Below are 21,398 nucleotides of genomic sequence, written 5' to 3'. Positions count from 1 at the left end.
TTATACTTGGAAGAATCTTATATGCTACATCCACAAGTTTTGGTTGTTTCTCAAATGCTTGGTCTTAATTTCATCTTCTTCCCTAAGATTTGCAAGCCATTAGATGATGAATAATGGACTTTATAGATATTAGTTTGTAAATCATTCAAGTGGTTCATTCATTTATTATTCTAAAACCACACAATTGCCTAAATCAAGCCAACATTTTAATTCACATTAGTTTTAGCTTATTTAGAAGACAACAAATCTACTAAACCAATAAGGATTTTTGTAAGAGTATCTGATAGTATTTTATATTGGTGTAGTTGAGTGTTTTGTTCACAACTAGGGCTTCTTCTTTGCCAATGCATCAACATCCTAAAGCATTACAAATGTCTTGTAATGGTCTCTTTCAATGTTATACATGGATCAATGCAATTTTATGATAGATTTTTAAATATGCTTTGTTCTTGATTCCACTTTTTTGATGCATGTGAATGAGAAGATCATTAATCTTTATGGTTTCACTTGCTTTTTTTGTGATAAGTTATGACTTTGATTCCCAATAGATAGGCATTAGTCTTGGGAACTAATGGCTTAATCACCCATATTGTAACTATTCACCATTATTTTAGGATTATAAGTACATTTATTTTTATTTCGATTTAGTGATTAGCTAGGTAAACATCATTTGTGAATCCCACTAGTTCATCTAACTCCACTAACTATGTTAACTTGCACATTGCACTCCTTGCAATGACACCCATGTTAGTTATATAAGAGATTATTGGGCAATTGGTTAGCTTTAACCCAATGACAACCCTTAGGGTTAAACTTATATTAGAAATAACTATGAAGATCAAACTTTGATTCATCTTTCAACATTTTCAATCTTTTTTTAAAGATAACTAAATAAGGATACCCTCTTAGGTTTAAGTTTGAAGTATATGAGAGAATATCCACTCTTTTTTATTGGTTCTAAATCCTCCTTAATTTGTTGATGATAATTATTTTACTTTCTTGAAGACACCCCCCATCCTAAAGGTAAACTATGTTTTAGGATTTTGGAGCAACGGTTCTTGGACCAACAAACTTCCTTTATTTTATAGTTTTTTAACCAAACTATTATATTCTTTGTATATGCATCAAAGCTCCTCATGAACAATACTAGATACAAAGGTGAAGATATTGATGAGATTATCTATAGACTAGCTAGATATGAGGGAAGAGCACCGGTTATCATCCATCTTCCAATAACTGTTCACTCCTTGCACACCCAACCTCCCAATTACTGACTTTAAAGATACCAAAAAAAATAAAAAAATCATTAATAAATTTCACATGTACCTATAGCCTCCCATTTTTTAGCATTTTGGATCATAATTGATTCATTTGTGCACCTTTATTGGCACTACTTGGGCATTTGTATATAAGTATTGACAATTTTAATTGCTTAGTGCATCTTTAAGTAGGTATTGGACAACACTTTACAATGTGTATTTTTTTACCCTTGCACGCATAACAGATCCCACAACATGCATCGTTACTACCCAGAAGCCAAAACACTAGTTATAAGTAGATAAGTTGCATACAAAGACAACCAAATTTTCTTGTCAAAATCTAATGGACCATTTAAAATGTGTGCGTGAAATTAACCGCTAGATACCCTTTAGAACAAAGAAACAGGACTCAGACTCGGTTCAGACTCGACAAGGCCGAATCGGACTCGGACTCGGGACTCGGAGTCAAACTCGGCTAGACTCGGGAAAGTGAAAAACTCAAAAAATTTAGAGATTTTTAAAGATTTAAAACTTGTTTCATGCACCCTTTATTGAATACATCTTAAAGACATAATAACATCATCACACTCGGCTCATTTGATTATATACACAAGTATACATCAATCACATTAGCATAAACACAAATTGTAGCTGAAGGAAATAACAAACATAAATATATAAATATTGTCAAATGTATACAATATTACAAAACTCATGGATTAAAAAATCCATGTCATCATATGATCATCATCAAATGTTCCACACAAATACCAAAGGTAAATACAACTACAAGCCTATGGCTCAGAGGAGTGTGCACCCTCTCACCCTACCCCCCTGCGAAGGCGTTTAAGGTAGGTCCTGGATGATTCAGCAGCCATAGTCGCTCCCCGTGACACCATGCCATGCTCACCAACATCAGGAACATCTATTTCACTATCAGTATCTCCTGTCTCTGCTCGTGCTCTCTGCTCCTCCTCTACCATGGCTACAACCTCAGCCTCTATATCTACCTGGTCGATCCAATCAGTGTTAGACTCGGAGGTTAAATTTTCCCTACTTCTATCGACACAATTTCCCCCCATATTTTTCAACGGGGGTTTGGGGGCAGCGCCCCTTGTGTGCTCCCTGTCGCGATACAGAGCGGGGTCGAGGGGCAGCGCCCCACGAGGCCAAAAAGACTTTTATTACTTAGTAAAGGCATCAGGTGTTATTTTTCTATTGGCTGACATGTTGTAACCCTAATTTTTCTCATTCTCAGGCGGAGGTTGTAGTGAACAAAGACAAGATTATTCACTTTTAAAAAACTTTTAAAAATGCATTTTTTTTGGCTTTTTTTGGGCCTTGACGCCGACCGAATCTAGTATAGACTCGGCGAGTCTGCTCGCTAGACTCGGCCGAGTTCGAGTCCGAGCTCCAAAGACTCGACGAGCATGTCTCGGACTCAGACTCGCCGAGTTTGGCGAGTTTCAGGCGATTTTCTAATCTCTGCTTTAGACACACTTAACGTCTTCTCGTCTTACAAAACATGTCTAATTTTTTATTTTATTCGAAAATACTTAAAACCTTCAAAAGATGAAGTCCTATCGACATGCCCATGACATTTCTTTGCAACTGATAATAATAGATCCTAAAGCCTCGACCGCGTTCTCAGAAAAATAATACAATTGAATCTTTAGATAGTTAGTCTCTCAAGAGAGGATAGCCAAATTAAAGCATAAAAATACCCGTTAAGAATACTGTTCCGACTAATAAGGTCAGGGTTTTAGGGTTTAACTGCTAAACATCCGAAGCTTGGATATATTCTACTCTGGACTTTCACGTTGCTTCCGTTATTTATGCAATTGTTCATCAGGCCCTTTAACTTTATGCTTTAAATGAAAATACAATGAAATCTGATTGAGAATTCTTGTTCAATTTCCTGTTGTAAGCCGGGCTGAATGTTTTCATCGTAGGAGATTCGAAGCTAAAGACTCAAGGTACATTACCAGATTGTTGTATAGTTTCTAGTTCTCGCTTTCTAATTAACCGGCGATCACCTGCCGTTCAATGATGCTCATTATTTTTGTTTGATCTAATTTTCAATATTGCCGATTGAGCCCAATAAATATAACACTAAAGAACAATGACATTTACGCAAACAATGTTCAATATTTCACCATTGTAAAGATAGGCGTGTTAGATAAACCCACGCCACCTGCCGCCGCTTCCCAGTCGCTCATACCAGGCATTACTTTCCTTTACACAGACAATGATATAGCTTATTTTAATGTGATCATTTCTGCGGTAGATGGACCGAATTCACCGCTAGGTAAATGGGCATAGTAAATTTATTGCTTAGTCTGCCAGATATCTTGTCCTTTTCGTCTGTATTGATTAATATTATTCTTGTAAAATTATTTCTGTAAATCTGGTTCAAATATTAGGCATCAATACGTGTGCATTCCGGCGTCAACTTCACTTGATATAGTCTTTATTAAATTGCCTAAACATATTTATTTTCCTGCTTTTCAAAAGGATTTGTTTTTCCTTTTTAAAAATTTGCCCTACTTCTATACTTTGCAACCGTACAATGTGAAGAACTGTTCTTTCCTCTCTTTCAATAAAAACACATAAACTTTTATAAATAGGAAAACGATTTTTTGCTATGGATGTATGAGAACAAATATGAAGGTAAAAATATAAGAATGACTATTTCAGCTGTCTGGTTTATTCATTAAGGTTTTGTTTATTTGAATATTCAATTAACACAAACAACCAGCAGCAAATACCTTCAACCTTATCAATGTTTTTAGCCTAAGCCATTCTGTCAAAGTGACAGCCCTAAAATAAATTTAAAAAACTTGAACGCTACTGTGCATCTTGTAAAATCTTAAGGCAAATGTTTTCAACATCTGATGAGCTGGTTATAGAGGTACCTCTGCAACAGAGTGAAAGACATGTCTGATGATAGAGATGGCCTAAATAATAGAATCTCTATAAGAAACTCTCATCTAGAAACGTTCAACGTTCCTAGTCTCCTCCCTGATCATAGGCCGCCACATTGAACAAACAAACGTCAGCATCATTGATCTATATAATCTCCATGCACTTGTGTTTATAAATCTCTTATTTCTAATCGATACGATAATGCAATATTAAGAATAACAAAAAAACCAATAGCAAGAGCTATTTAATGAAATATGCAAACTGGAGTACTCACTGTAATGTCCTCCAATACATTGTACTGCATTCAGAAAACACTGATGGTGATGAAGAATCCAATGAAGGCGAGGAATCTTAGCCCTTATTTATTGTCATGTTGGCCCTCAGCTTTAGCAGCTCACCCTATTTCCTTTTTTAGACTCTGATTGAATTCAGTTTTCAGTAGAAATATATTATATATCAGCTCTTTGTTGGCTCTCAAATGCAAAATATTGCAAATTCTATGCCCATTTTTGATCCTTGGAACAAAGCTAAACTATGAAAGTAAAAATGATAACAAAGAGGCTATTGAATCTTAAAGGGATTTGAACTTGTTTTAAGGAGAGTCTAAGTTTTTGGTTTCAGAAGCCAATTTCATCACTAGTTGAGCATTCCTTTAACTTCATCATGTGGCCAAAATAGATTCTATTGGTACTCAACATTTGACCTTTGTATCCATCCATGCCAAGGGCCTCAAATAATGGCACTTCATATTATTTTAGATTGAATGAATGAATGAATGAGTTTTAATGACATCAATGACTAAGAGCAGCATCAGTGACAATTTTCAGATTCTTTTCATTATCATCTCTTCTGTTGTGGATCTTGATCAAGAAGCCCACGGTTTTGTGAAGTCTTGCCTCCTCAAATAGCTCATTTAGGCTGCTCGCCTTCAGATTGTCCTCATATTGTGTACGGATATCCTCATATGCAGCACACTCAAAGATGAAGTGCCATTCAGTTTCTACCACTCTTGCAGAAAAGACAAGTTCTTTCCTCCCATTCCTCCTTAGGGACTGTTCATCTACCCTTCTCGCATCTAAGATGGTGGGACCCAATTCTAATTTGAGCAACTAGAAGTCTAGCCTTTTGCGTTGATTGCTGCCCTTAAGTATTCTTTTTCATCGTATTCACCCAAAGGGGTAAACTCTTTGATATAGTGCGCCTTTTTTCGACCGACTTGCTTTGTCCACATGGCAGTTCTAAATTTTTCAAATACACACTTTTTTGATCTCTTCATTATTGTTGGGACAATCTTGCAAATCAATGCCCCACTGGCTGATCCATTTGTTGTTTTGCTTCATCCAAGTCTTGTTTCTACATTTTAATTCCTCCTTAACAACCATTTTGGGGCAGCATTGATTGTCCATGTTTTCAACTTTTTTTAAATAACTTAGCAAACGAACAATTGCCGAGGCCTCCATTGGGAACATTCTTGCTTCTGCTAGAAGAATCTCATAAGGAACTATTGACTTGACTTTGAGATTGCTAATAATTAGATGCTTTTGGATTCTTTCTAATTGTCTCCATTTGGGCTGAAAATTTTAATGGAACATGCTAGACTAGTTCACGTGTCTAAAATTGCTAAGGGCAGGTTTAAGCAAATATATCATGTAATGGAGTGACATGCATCTGTACTAAGAAAACGATAAAATGATAGTCAAGTCAAGGAAATGTAATGTGGAGTGGAAATTTCATTGCATGGGCACATCTTACCCAGCTGATGCCCATGAAATTTAACATTCTCATTTCAGCAACTATTTAACATGCCTAAATGATGTGAGATGTGGAGATGCCACTTGTTGAAGTTGGAGAGCGTCAAACTCATTGTCTGTTCTAACATCCTGTCAAGAAATTATTTTCTGGTCTAAGAAATTGAGCTTTTCTTTTCATTATTGTCATTTGTATATTGTTTCCCCTACCTGCTGTATAAGCATTGCCAAATAGTAAGTTACTAGCAGATTTTTGAAAAATTTGAAGCATGAGTCAATGTCTAAAAACAAAACTCTAGCTTTACACTTACTTTGCTTTTAATGAGCAGCATTCAATGTAAGGAGAGATGGTGGAACACATGAATATTAGTTTCTCTGTTTGGATGTAAAATTTTAGTTGTGCTGATCTAAGATCTTTGATATAAAAAAAGGGCTCTTCTTGACAGATTGGTTGGTGCTACCAGTTCTTGAAAGATGGATTTTAGAAAATTGTGGGGCTAACATTGACCTAATATCCTTGAGAATTATTTTTTTTCATGGTCATCTGCCTGGACGCACAAATAAAGTATGCTATTCTGAAAGGGGTCCTGGTATGATGGAGAGTCCAGGTCTTTTATTGCAGTATTGGCAACCAAAATTTTACCCAACAACCTGCTTCTTAGGGAAAACATCAATGTGGATAGACTCTACAATTTGCCAGCCTTAACACTGGGATCTCTCAGTTGCTCTCAGAACTAATTATCAGTTTCATTGTTTCACTGTGGAGATTGGGTCGAGCTAGGTTTTAGTTCAAGCTATATACAGACTTTGAAATTGGAGGGTTAACTTCCGACCTTCAGCCTGCCACCTGCTTTAGATATTAACTTGTGCATTATTCTGTCAAGCTATGTATTTTACAGGCTGTGATATAGTTTCCAGACAAGAATTTAAGAGGAGTAGAAAAATTATGCTAAAAAACTCACTTGCATTTGCTTATTGGCAAATCCAATCCCACCGCACTCATTGATAGTGCAGATGCTAGTTTTAAAAGATTTTGTAGGACCAAGATTTAGGAAAAATTGATGACTCTGATAGCCATTGTCAGCAGTCCTTTGTATTGTACATTCTTTCTGAAGTAAAAATGCTTAGGCCATGTTTGTCTACAGTGGGCCTAGCGCCTTCAAATAGCACTCCTCTTTATTTTGAACCAAACAGTCCTTCAAATAGCACTTCTCTTTATTTTGCACCAAACAATCAACTATATTTGCCTTATAAATAACTTCCAAATTTTCAAATTGCAAATGTTAAGTAGGAACTCAGACACTCCATGACTCCTTTTTTGGGGTATTCTATTATCTGCAGTTTGCTTTCATTTGTTTGTACAGGCTATGCAAACTCCTTTTTTTTCCGATATAAATCAAGGATAGTTTGTATAAGGAACGATGCACACGAAGTGTTGGACAAAATGTCTGATTGGAGTAATGAGAAGAAAGCTGGCCTGAGCCTTTTGTCTTTTAATAATCTAAGTTGTATGTGTGAACACTTTTCATTTTATTTTCTGATGTCCTGGTGTGTGTACCACCAACAGTGCATGGCAAGCATTTGACTAAATATTCAAATGAAACAATGAGTAAGATTATAAGAATGGTCCGCCATATTTTAGTTTTTTGATTATGGATACACTGTATTATTATACAAAGTGCTTTGCTAAATGTATAACAAAATGTCTGGATGAAGTAATGTAAAGAGGTGGTCCATGATGTTTCGAGGGCTTTTGAACTGGAACCCCTGTCCCTGGTGCTACCATCCCCAAGTCAATGATGTCACGATCCATACTTGCTGAAGTATATTTGATATTATTACAAAATCTGCTCTTATTTTATGCCAAAAGGCAACTCATTGTCAAATAAATCATCAGCTGTCAGAATGTTGCCATACTACTTTTTAGGTCTAAGCAAGGTGGCAATTTGGCATACGTGTTGTCTCTTGTATAGACCCACAAGGTATTTTATTCCATTCACCCAATAAATTTTTCAATATTTGTATCTTGGGTTTTGACCTTATGATCAAACTTGTGTGGTTAATTAACCTTGCCAATGTAGAGACATTTGAATAAGTTTTTGAAGCATTGACAGGTGCATTTAAATTCAATCACAGATGGATTTTTCAAAAAATACAGCCATATGTTCAAGATCTAAATGTATAACTCTACTTGCATTTGCTTGATCATGCAAGCAGCATTGATAATATTTTTTGGTCATATCCAATCTTTATTGCAGTCAATGGAGCCCTATTTCATTGAGGAATTTTGTCAAACAATTTGTATGCCTCTTCTTCATCCATATTTAATTTGCAAACATGGTTATCAGATAGAGAAAGCACTATTCTTTTTAGCTTAACTCTTAATCAGGGAGTCTCCATTTACTATTAGTTTGATGATGCCAAGAGACAAGGGCAATTTCAGGCTGTCAACCAACACCATGGTTTTGACCTCATTGTTAGTTCCAAAAGGAATGTTTAGTGTTATAGCATCCACAAGCATTCCAAATGAGGCCTCCAGCACCGGCCCTGCCAGTGTTCATCTTAGAAGCCCCATAATAATTTCCTTAGAGGCCCCACAATAATTCATTTTCATTATCGTTGAGACACAGCTAACCACTTGACCCAAGGCCTTTCAGTCTCATCTTTATTTCCCCCATTATTTTAGCAATGAGAGACCTTTCCCAACAGAGCTTTTTCTAACAAGAGTTAATTTGAGTATTTGCAAGTTGTGAGATGACCACTTCAATTTTGTTTATTAATTGAGAGGCACAGACTCTTTTTCTGAAAATACTATATTACTGCTCTTTCCACAGTTCGCATAATCAAATTGCTTGGGGAAGCTCTCCACACAATCTGGTACGTTGGTCATACCAGGGATCCCCACAAAGAAAAATAACTCAAACGGGTTATTAGGATAAACCTGGGACCGGCCCAACCTTGTGAGATGAAGCTTTCATTGCTTTCTTGCATGTGATACATATCAAAATGTCCTTGCAGCAGCTTTTAAGTAATTTTTCTTGGGTTACTTTTGAAATTTTTCCTTGGCAGCTATCAAAGAATGAAAACAGGCTTTAGGCAGCCCAATTTAACCTGCAACCCTTACGTTACCAGCCCATGCATAATTCTGTCTTCCATTAATTGCAGACCTGTCCAACCCAATTGCATGCAGCTAATGGTTTATAATCATGTTTCAACCTATCCAAAATGATCTGAAACTAGTTTAGTGGTAAATGCATAAGGAAAAATGTTAATTTGAGATGGCCAATTTGGGGCTTAAAGTATTGAGAGACCAGCATACTTAAGTTTTTAGCAGATCAGTTCCTGTAAACTTGCCTCACATTGAAACTGTGTTAAGATTTGGTAATCAAACCAGACATATTTACTTGGCTTAACCTGTGTACATTGAAACAAAAATGCTGTGTAGTTGTAAAAACTGCAAATTAAACATGTGTAATTGAAAAAGGACAAGAATGGGAAAAGATATATTTCTTCTCATATTATTAATATTTTCTCTCTTTTAAAATTGCAAAGAATTTTGCCCGTTAATGGGCCTAGCTGGGTCAATCCGGGTGAGATTCAGAATTCTTGTGTGAAATGGATTGCCCCTCAACAGGGTTGGTACAAAGTAAATTTTGATGGAGCCTCCAAAGGCAACCCAGAAATATCGGGGGCAGGGTTTGTAATAAGGGATTGGATGGGTAATGTTTTGGTGACGGGAGCAAAAAAATTGCCAGTAGGAACGAAAAATGTTGCAGAGGCACAAGTGGCTATGCTAGCAATACATACAATGGGGAAACAAATTGGGTATTCAAAATTTACATTCAGAAGGAGATTCTCTAATAATAATAAAAGCAATTGTGAAAGGTGAGGCTCAAGCATGACACCTCAATAAATACATTTTTGCCATATTAAATGGACTAAAATCATATAATAATTTTTGCATCACCCATGTACGGAGGGAAGGGAATGAGGTGGTGGACATCCTCTCAAAGTGGGCGTTATCTTTTGATGATGAAAATGAAGTACGTGTAGAAGATTTTTGTGGTCCCATGATTGATGATGTGGAAGGGTGGGAGCACACCGCCGCATGTAATGACAATAATGTTTTAGTAGGGCCGAATGTATAGGAAAAGGTGATATTCTTCATTATTTAAAGGTGGCAAGGTATGATTTGGGGTTGTTTAGAGTCTTTCACAGAATATGGCTTCCCACTTTAGCTTATAAATCTGTCACCCTGGGATACAAGAATTCTTGATATTCAATTTTTTTACTAAATACACCAATCTGCTGTAACACACAGGCCACTTGGCATGGGGGATGTACCTGGCAGGTCTTGAACATGGTCTGTCTTGAACATGGTCCGTGACCATGATAAGTGCCACTACTTACAAATAGATCATTGCCTTGTGGAAATGGGAAGGGATAAACACTTAGCATAGGGGATGTACTTGCAGGTCTTGATCATGGTTTGTGACCATGATAAGTGCCCCCGCTTGCAACTAGACCATTGCCTTCTTGAAATAAGAAGGGATACAGCAAACAATCCTTCATTATGGGGGTTGTGCCCAGTGGGTCTTGAACAGGAAATCCCATGATAGGAATATGTAACATGTAGATCACTGGCTTGTAATCAAGAATGCATCACAATGATAACAATCACTAGCTTGTATATCACTGTGTGTGTCTCTAACCTCTGGCAGTACTGGGGAAGAGGAGGTTGCTAACATGACATCGTAGGGACATGCAGCATGCTTTAACCTTTTCCAGACTTGGGAATACATAGAAATATGGTGCACTGAACTGAACTGTACCTAAATTATCGGCAAGCTCTCCAGATTTGAACCATGGTAATCAAATGGTTAGTGCTCTACTTTACTGCTAGAGCACAGACTGTTGGACAAATTCTCATGTTTTGTTTTATGAGACTCAAATATGGGTTTCTTGTAAGGATAACATGAGCTATTGAATCATATTTGTGAGCTATACTTATAAAGAAATTTTTATGGTACCATGGAACCTGGAAAGCTTACTGAGTTTTAATCTGTTAATTCTGCATGCTTATCTGTTTTCACTGAAGATTTTATCATCATTACACTCAAAGGAATTTTCATCAATCATAACTGCTGCGCCATTCTAAAAGCTTACTGAGGTTTTCGTTTGACTATACCAAGGGTCATAGTCTAAAGATATTGAGGAGTTTATTCCAATCGTCTTGAGTCATTGACAGTATTACTCTTGGATAAATAGGTCTGGGTTGTGGACAATCCTGAAACAAATTAGTATTTCACCTGCAACTCTTTCCCAATCATGGGAACAATTCCAATTGTTGCAATTCATTTCTCAATGTTAGCAGGTGCTCTTTATGCAAACATCAGCTAAGTTGATCAGAGGTAAAAATTGATTTAAATATCTGGGTCTTATCTCTGACCTACATTTTGAATGAGTATATAAAATTCAGGCCCCAGTACCAAACTGTATATACAATAGAAAGGAACAAAGTTGATAGTAGGCACTGAGGAAGGAGTGGAGGCTGCGACAGCGATGGAGGCGTTTTGGCAAGGGTTTTTTGTGGCCTTTGTTTTTGGTCATTAGGGGTGTGCGGTGGTTCTTGTCAATGGCCTATTTTCTGCTCTTTCTTTGGTGGGGGGTGTTTTCCTGTTGGTGTTTGGGCAGATCTGGGACCCTGGCGGATCTCTTGTGGAGAGGCTCTATGTATTCTCTCCTCTCCTTTGTGTTGAGGATTTGTTGCTGTTCTCGCCTTTGGCGCTCTGGTTCTTCAAAGGAGCTTCCTTTTTCGGTTCTTCTCTATTAGGCTACTCTCCTATGGAGGTGGAGAGTTGTCTTTGGTATGAACCTTTGAGAGGGGTTTCTTGGCTCTTGCTCTCTTCCCCTCCTTGTCTGTTAGAGGTGACCATATTTCCTATGGAGGTGGATTTTTGGTGGAGGGGAAAGGGCTGGTTTTTGCTTGCTGCTAGAGAGTGCTGGTTGTTGTCTTTCTGCTTCATTCTTCGTCCTGTGGAGATGGAGCTCTTTCCTATTGAGGTGGAGAGATGGAATGTTGGGGATTTTCAACTTTTGGTTCTCCTCTTGCAGAGTTGTCCTTGGTGTGAACCTTTGAGAGGGGTTTCTTGGCTCTTGCTCTCTTCCCCTCCTTGTCTGTTAGAGGTGACCATATTTCCTATGGAGGTGGATATTTGGTGGAGGGGAAAGGGCTGGTTTTTGCTTGCTGCTGGAGAGTGCTGGCTCTTGTCTTTCTGTTTCATTCTTCGTCCTGTAGAGGTGGAGCTCTTTCCTATTGAGGTGGAGAGATGGAATGTTGGGGATTTTCAACTTTTGGTACTCCTCTTGCTGCTGGCTATGGTTGCCGGTTTCTTCTCTCTTGGGAGTCTCCTTGGGTGGGGCTGGAAGTTCTTTTTTCCAGACTCCCAGCTTGTCTCCTGGACTGGTTCCTTTTTGTTGTTTCTTGGTTTGGCCTCCTTCCTTCAGGTTTTTGGGGTCTTTGTTCCCCCTTCTTCTAGTTGTGGGTTCCTGGTTTATCCTATAGGTAGGACGGTTGCTAATAGTTTTAAAGGGCATAGTCTTTATTTCTGCTGTCTTTGGTTTGGGGAAAATCCCGTGTTTGGAGTTCTGAGCTCATCATTTAAGGTTGAGGGTGCCTGGAAAAACCCTGGTTGCTGGTTTTGGGTTCCATTTTAAAACCCAGTTTGAAGGTTGAGGGAGCCTTTCAAAACCCCTTCTGGCCAGATTCAAATTGTATGAATATCCGATGTAATCTGGTGTTGTTATTGAAGGTTAGGGGTACCTTTCAAAACCCTGATAGTTGGCTGAGGGTGCTTGGTATACCCTCGATTATTACTGTTTCGTGCTATAGTTTGGAGCTGTAGCTTTGTTGGGTGTGGCGTGACTATGTTGGTTGTTGCTGGTTTTAGTCATCTTTACTGGATTTTGGCTGTGGTTTTTCATAGTTTATTTCTTTTAGCAGCCTACTTTGTTGGGTTCTAGATCCCGGTAAAATCTATTGGGTTTCGGGTCCCTCCAAAACCTGTTATATGGGGTTTTGGGTCCCCTCAAAACCTGTTTTTCCCCTAATCAAAAACAAAGTTGGATAGTAAACTCTGAATAAGAATAAATAAACGGAAAAATTAATTTGTCAATGTAGACAGGTTTAAATATTTGCAATTTGAGTGTTGACATCTTAAGAGTTCAGTGCCCTTGGGATCCTACCATTTGAAATAAGATTAGTAGACCATTAGAACATTAATTGTTGTATTGTATAATGGCCAATACATGCTCACTTTGAAATCTCTTGGCCAATGTTGATTATATGTTGATCTTAAAACTCAGATGGTTATCTATTCACTATAATAATTACTAAGTTTTTCTGTGATGTCCCCATCTAAAACAATCGAAACATGATAATGCCACTTTAAAATAGAATTTAATAATAAATAATAATACAATTAAAATATAAAAGTATATATATATATATATATATATATATATATAACCCAATAAATGAATAGAATGAACTAAATAAAATCTTAATAATAATAATAAAGAAGATTTAATTAATATATACCTTATTGGCATGACAGTGAAGACTTATCATACCTGAAGGTAATTCCTCTTGGCTACATCTTATCTATTAAACCATTAGCAAACACATTATTATTGGCAGACCAGATCTGATGCATGTCAGATTTGTCTGCCTTTGCAACCATTAATTATTAATACATGCATTAAAAGAAAAACAACTGTTTGTACCAAGGAAGATGGCTAATCTTATAGTAAGCCACAAATGTCAAACTAGATGACATTGTAACAGATGCTACAACATTAAATCGACAATATTGGTTAGTATTGAAGAGTGTGACTGGGATAATAACTAACGGTGACTGAACAAGGAAGATAACTAATAATTAAGCATATATAACCATTAGTTACGGAAATGATGAAAGGATACGATCAAGGAAAAGATTTATATCTTAACGTCTCAGGGGGTGTAACCCTTCAACTTGCCAAAGCATATATGGGACATATATTTTCCAGCAAAGGAGAGGATTTTATCTGCGGGTTTCATACAGCAGCACTCACAAAAGCCTTCGCACAACCAAGTATATTGATCAGAACATAATATGTTAGAGGCATCGAATTGGATGACTGTTCTATTGATTCATAACAAGTTGCTCAGGCAGTCAAACGAGGGTGGTAATTCCACAATTTTAACATAACCATCGACATGTGTTAAGAAGGAACAAACAAATGAAAAATGGTGTCCACATCATCGCAGGAATTTGAAGATTAAAATCAGATACAGTGTCAATCAAAGCATAGCTTCCCTTTCCTCCGTTGCATGATTATAAAGACATCTTCCAGGCACAGCAATCTTACTTGTGAGAAATCAAAAGTTATAGCTTATATCGATTTCAAATAGCTGAAGTACAACCCTCATAGTACGTTCGGCATATATGTCTATCAGCCTTATTGTGTATTAGAATCTACATTAGATTGTAAGAACTGACTTCTTTCGGGATTAGCATATTACATCAAAGGAAGGAAGAAAGATAAAAGATTTGGATCAAGGATGGGAACTAATGTGACCTCCAATACATGTAAAACAATGATTAAATATGCAGCAAAATGAGGGCTTTTACTAAAGAGAAAAGACAGCGATCATTGTCTATGAAATAAGCTGTGACTAATTTAAATACGAAGACAGCAAGGGCTAGATAAGCAGGCAGTGATTTCATCAGAAATAATAATTATTCAACAAGGTAACAAGTTTATGGCAGCGGTAAGGAAAATAGGAATGCAGCTATCTGTTTTATGTACAACTCAATTAAAGTTCTATCAATTCAAGCCAATAAAAGGAAGGGTGCGATCCATGGCTAAGAAATTATAGTTAAATGTGTTTTGTCTATGAGATACATTTGTTTTTTAAAGGTGCATTCATAAGGCAGCAGTTGTATTTTGTTAAATAAGAAATCAACAAATACAATCTCAGTTCATAAGCAAAAGACACAACTATTGATTATTGAGATATCACAACTTTGCTATGGAAAGATACATGGAAGATATAATATATGAAGGGAACGTGAGTAGGTGGATAAATAAGAATATTGAAGATTTATAAGAAGTTTTATAGCAGATTTGCAGAGAGATAGTAATCAGTTTGATGGAAGACTTATGATCAACAAAATCTATTTACAAGTCAGAGGAAGTCATCAAGATAAGTTTTACCCTGTGAGCTATTCTTAGAATTTTAAATTAAACATTATAATGAAATGTCTCTGCACATGATAAAATTATATATATTAATGTATTACAACTTTCATATTAGTTGGAATTATTGTCAGGACTAAATGACAACAAATTCCAAAAGGGGACATTACATTGTCTCTGTAAGCATTAAAGTATATGATAATTTTAAATATTTTCTGTCAATAAATATGATTTTATTAAAAATCTCTATTTCATGTCTAATTTTAATGTTTTGTGAAGGTCTTAGTTTTACTTGATGTTGCATGCGAAGTCAACATATAATTTGTCTTGTTATACCAATTCTTTTTTTGTTTTTGTTTTGTGTAGATCCCGGGAATATATTCCAATAAAAGAATGATATAATAGTCTATGGTTCTTTACTCTATCTTGTACAGGTGTTAAAGAATAGAAATGGAGCTTAATGATTGCAAAGACCATTTTAGCTTATTGGGTTACCGGTTGGTGCCTTGGTTGAGCTGGGAGGAATGGAATTTTGTGCGTGAAGCTATATTCTCTTCTTCCTCAGAATCCATTTCCATGGGGTTAAACAGGGTAAGAGCTATTTTTACACATGACTTTAGTATAGGAACTTGTCCTTAGCTTGATCATATTGTTACCAACTTACAACTAATGGTTTATTGATGTTAAGATAATAGCATGGCAAAGCAGAGGTTGCCTCCCCGTGTCTGTGGAAATTACAGCAGCAATCAAGGATATTCAACAGAGGGATACTTATTTTAGGTATGTTCTTTTTCTTTATGTTGACTATATGTATAAGATAGTCTTATACTGTCTAGTGCATCTTAAAACTGCAAATCTTTTCTATAGTAAATAATATTTCAGATTGAGGAAAAAACCAGGCTGCAATTTTCATATTGATTCACTGGGTTTTCCCCAAAAAGCGCAGGTTGAAATTGGAAGACAAATGTTAAGCTTGCTTTTATGAACTTTTCATGACTTTGACATAGCATTTATCTTCATCAAAATTATAGCTTTTTTTATTTTTTTGTTTTCACATCTTCTAACTATAGATGCTCATCTAAGAATATTTCTGACCAGACTGTAACATACAAGGGGATGCAATATTGCTCATAAATGACATTCATGCCTTCTGAAATGTTTGTTATTTTTTAGAAGTAACGAACCATGATCTTCCCTCAGGTTGTGGAGTTAAAGCTTTCTAATATATAAGATTCTAATGACAACAGAATCATTCTTACAGACCAAATCCAAATTGCACTTATTGGCTTTGGATGGAAAGACCTTCAATAATCTTAGTTGTCATTGGGCAGTGAGTGAGTTGAATGTTAGGAAAATGCTATACACTTGTTTTAGAGGAGCTTATATTTCTTGCTTATCAAGCTTGCCTATCTTCCTCGCATTTGTCATAATGAAAGGAAAGCTTAATTACTTTATATTATTGCTCAATCGTACAAAGATCATGTTGTGAATAGCTTGGTCATTGGAATTGGGCATAATTGTGATTTCACAGTGGGACTCTTACAAGCTTTCCTGCCATATTTTTCTCAGTTCCATGTAATTTTGTATTCACTTAAATTGATTCTTGGCAATCAAACTTTTGAGAAAGAAAATGCAGCAGTGCCAGCTGATAAGCAGTACTGAGAGAAATAGTTTATTTTGGAGATCTTTTCCTTTTTTAATTACAATTTTATCATATAAAAGAAAAAACAGGTTTTTGAAATTGATTACTATTCATAAATCATCTTATGGTCTTAAGAAATTCTGTCAATCATGTAATTAAAAGATGTTTGTTCTTTTCTTCATGCTACTTAGTTACACCTTCATTCTAGATTGATTCATTATTGGAGGGAACTTATCTTTTTATTATTTGTGATGCTTTAGGAATGACCTTCTAGCAGAGTGTGCCCTGTCTGAGGAGGTTCTTCGCATGGCTTACTCTATGGCAATTACAAGGTGAGATATACTACTTAAAAGCTTCGACTCTGTTGTTTTAGCAGGACTATGAATGGGATATAAGTTTTTTGTTGTTATTTTTACTTTTTAGAAATTTCAGAGTTTACTCATTTTACATTATTTTGATCTGATGCTTGCCATCATGTCAACTATGTAAATTAGGTATCTTTTATAAAGATTGTATATGCCCAGATTCCTTCACCTCTCTGTACATGTTCTCAATCAATTTAGAAGTTATTGCCCGCATGATATATATGGAATTCCAATTGCTCTATAGCAGTATGTAAATTTTGGCTGCAATATTCTCTATATGATCTCTCTAGAAGATATCTTCAATTCTTCATTTATAGCTAAGTACCTATTCGTTTCTAGGCAAATCCATTCTTAAGCAAACTCAATGACTTATTAATATTTAATAGGTAAAAAAGTTTCCAAATCCTAGGCCTTCTATAGGAATGGGATTCTAGTAACTGTTTAATTGTAGAATATCATGTTTGTGTTGTAGAACTTTCAAGACCAAACGATCAAGCCCGAGACATATATCTAAATTTTAAAAATGTATGCTTTAGAGAACAAATAAGCTGATCTCTAGTGCATTTAGTATCGCCCTGGATTTTTAGATTGACATACATGTTATATAATGGGAGGAAAGATTGGTAAGGAGGGCTACGTTTGTATTATTGTAAGGAAGCTAAGCAGTGTGGAGCTCATAAATAAGGCACAGCAAGACTAAGATATGCAGATGTAGCAAAAAGTATTCTGGACCTATTGAGATTCTGGATATATCACAAGGACAAAGGGCCACATAACTAGTTGGAGGCATCTTCTAAAGGTTTTGAATTTACTGCTTATGTCGCCAAGGGTGGTATGTAGTTACAGTAGAGGCCTCAAGATAGTTCCCAACAAAATAATAATCTTTAAAGCTCAGAAGGGTAATAAGAAGCTGAATGAAGTTACAAAATATCATTTTGGTTCTTGTGGCAAGCCATGGCATCTTGAATATATATGCTTCAAGATGTGTGATGAATTTACCAAGCAAAATGAATAAAAGATTCACAACATCAACAGTAGCAACACTACCAGTTTTAATTGGAGAATGATTATAAGGGTAATGCATTTAATGTGACATCTATTGCTTTGCACACTCATAAATATGAATTGATTATGGTTTTTGGTGCCTGCTCATCATGACTAGAGATTTATCATTACTATTCCCCCAAGGTCATTTAAAAAGTTGTGATGAGAAGATTTATGTTGTGGATGGTTATATTGTTAGGTGTTGATACTAGAAACATTGTCATTAAGAACAGCGAGTTGTATGTTGTTCATCATGTGCCAACTCTTATTACAAATATTTAATCTGCATTCAAAATGATAAATGGCCCACTCAAATGATCGGGGACAACACAATATCTTGTGGAGCAATTTTTGTCTTGATATATTATGGGGATGATGGTCTACTCAAATTGGTTGTGGGTTTCTTTTAATGGGTTTCAAATTAAAATCTCATGTCATTGAGGGTAGTAATAGCTGCAATAGTGACCTCATCACGGTCCCAAAGTAGACAATAAGTGTCAGCACCCCTCAAGCAAGAAGGAAAGAAGCATTCTACTAAACATGATATGACTAGGCATTTGGTGCTACTCATTTGGAGGGAGTAAGAGATGCATCATTAATTTCCTTCTAGATCATGATAAAAATTGTGGTGAGAAAAATTATAATGGGGATAATCTTGTACTATTTGTTTTTAGTGCCAATAACATTGTTGAGAATGGTAAGATTAATGCTTAGTAGCATGTGCCAAGCCTTAATCCAAACTTGCTCTTTGCATATGAGATAACAGATTAAAAGAAAGTAGAGTTTTGGCTAATAAGCTGTAGGTGAAGATATTAATGGTTATCTAGAATTAGTAATGTTGAATTACTGCCTCCAAAATTTAAGCTTAGGTGCTTTTGTTTTGTTAATAGGAGTTCCTTACAGCTTTCTTTGTTGGTGTGAATGTGGTTATATCCTAACTAGTTCATAGTGAGAACCTATTCATATGTTAAGTTTACTTAGGACCTAGCTTGCATTTAAGTTAGTTGTCATAAAGTTGCTTTATGTAACTTGTCATTTAATAATGTTCATAGGATCATGTTAGTTATCCTAGATGGCATTCTAGAAGATACGAGTCATGTCTCATTATTTAATACTTGCTTTAGGCATTTATCATTATGTATCATGCATTTAATGTTTGTATCAAGGGTAGTTGTAATCCGACCTCATTACCTTGCCTATATAAGCAAGGCCCATTTGTACATTGTATCATATCAATTGAATCATTTCCATATCTCATTGAGTAATTCAATCTCATGTTCATGTAAGCTCATGTTGCAACATTCTCTTGTGGAAGGTATGTTTCTTGGTTGATCCTTTGAAGTGTGCACAACTTCTTTATGTGTTATTGATTATTTTAACAAGGTATCAAAACTATGGCCTTTGTAAACCCCTTCCCATATCGGGGAATTGAGCTTTTGGATAGAGATTAATTGCAGGTTTTTCAAGGTTTGAAGTGAGCTAGCTATCGGCTCCCTATCGGCTTTAGGAGGTAGTTGATCGTTTGGTGCGCTTTGAGTCCAATCTGACCTCGCCATTGCATCCAAAAGGCTTGCAAACCCTAAGAACGTTTGTCAAATCATCGATTTTTGACAACTTTAGTTCTTGTAATGCCCCCTTCCTAACCAGTTGACAGGGGAACCTGTTGTGAGGTATTCACACATCGCCCCATTGCAAATGGGGACCCCCACTTTTTGCTTTCTAGGGTTAGCTCTTTTGTTGTTAGTCGTTTTAGTGTCTTAGCCTTTGCATTGAAGGGATTGAGTTTCTCAAAGGTCATCAAGTCAGGTGGATCTCCTCAAATGGCCAGGAGGTCAAGTCAATTGAGTGATTAGGGGTTATTTAGATCATTCCTAGGGTTTTTGTGTACTATCAGGTCAGGCTTCAAGTTGCTAAATCAAACCTTAGTTGAATGCATAGTGTCTTCCTAGGTCTCGTCCCTTACAGCAAGGTCAGAGCGAACTCGCCTTTAAAAGTCTGGAATGTCATCCTGTTCCTGAAATGCCCTAAAATTTGAATAAGTCTGGAAATTTGAGGGATCTTCTAAAAAACTAGATTTTGCATTATAACTCCTGGAGGTCCGAAACCATTCTCAAACATCCTGACAATATATATGGAATATAACTTGAAGTATAAGAAAGAGAAAACTTATACTTAAATGTTATATTCCATATATAAATCTTGACGAAGGACACAGAGCGAACTACCTTGTGAATCTTGTCCTTAGGCTGGTCATACAACGAATTTATCATTTTCGCTCTCGTACCTTGCAAGGGTCAAGAGCAAATTTCGTTTTTGAGCTTGTCCTTAGGCTGGTCACATAGCAAAAATTGCATTTTAGGGCCTGTCCTTGGATAGGAGATAGAGCGAAGTTTTATTTTAGGTCCCGTCCTTTCGAAGGTCCTAGAGCGAATTTCTTATAGAGGTGTTCTTAGAGGGCTGAATTGATGTTGCTTTCAAATTGATGAAGTAGCAAGTTTCAAGTCATGTCTTTGTAAAGGTCATAAGGCAAGCTGCCAAATCTTGTCATTTAGGTCCTGTCCCTAGAGGGGTCATAGAACGAATTTTGCTTATCTTGATCTTGTCCTCATGAAGGATTGATCCTATCCTCATCAAGGACCTTGAGCGAACTATGTTTTGAAGCTTGTCCTCTCGAAGGACATAGAGTGAGTTCCTCATTTGAAGCTTGTCCTTGGGCTGGTCATAGAGCGAAATGTCATCTTGTCCTTGGGCTGGTCATAGAGCGATTTGAGCTTGTCTTTGGGAAGGTCGATGAGCGAAGTATTTGTTTTAGGTCTTGTCCTTAGGAAGGACACAGAGCGAAATGTGTGATATGTCTTGTCCTTACTATGGTCTTGGAGCGGATCCACCACTTGATTCATGTCCTTACCTTGGTCCAAGAGCGAATTTTATTATGAGTCCTAGTCCTCATCAAGGACAAAGAGCAAAAACCTTAATCATGCCTTGAGTGAAATTGATCAATTGAGTTTTAGGGTCCAAGAGCGATTTGATTTTTGTCCTTAGCAAGGTCTTTGAGCGAAAATCATCTCTTAAACTCGTCCCTCCGAAGGTCATAGAGCGAATCCACAAACTTGATTCATGTCCTTACATTGATCCTGGAGCAAACTATGCATTATAGGGCCTATCCTTAGGC

The 21,398-nt window shown here is 36.5% G+C and overlaps 1 protein-coding gene across 7 annotated transcripts in view; it reads left to right on the top strand.

Annotated features, from left to right (window-relative positions):
• The first annotated feature begins 2,918 nt into the window (after positions 1-2,918).
• Positions 2,919-21,398, top strand: part of LOC131048765 (uncharacterized) — an 84,525-nt gene continuing 66,045 nt past the window's right edge. Inside the window, exons 1-5 of one of the 7 annotated variants that reach the window (XM_057982838.2) lie at positions 2,919-3,235; positions 3,505-3,567; positions 15,610-15,766; positions 15,864-15,955; positions 17,078-17,149. In XM_057982838.2, the coding sequence (XP_057838821.2) occupies positions 15,626-15,766; positions 15,864-15,955; positions 17,078-17,149 (305 nt within the window). In that variant the 5' untranslated portion in view covers positions 2,919-3,235; positions 3,505-3,567; positions 15,610-15,625. Of the gene's footprint in view, positions 3,236-3,377; positions 3,568-15,609; positions 15,767-15,863; positions 15,956-17,072; positions 17,150-21,398 lie in introns of those variants that run through there. The other 6 variants (XM_057982837.2, XM_057982836.2, XM_057982835.2 and 3 more) reach the window with 6 other exon arrangements.

This window comes from Cryptomeria japonica, chromosome 3, assembly GCF_030272615.1.
Source record: "Cryptomeria japonica chromosome 3, Sugi_1.0, whole genome shotgun sequence".
NCBI lineage: Eukaryota > Viridiplantae > Streptophyta > Pinopsida > Cupressales > Cupressaceae > Cryptomeria > Cryptomeria japonica.
Note: the sequence above shows the minus strand (reverse complement) of the source record. Positions and strands in the feature narration are given on the sequence as shown.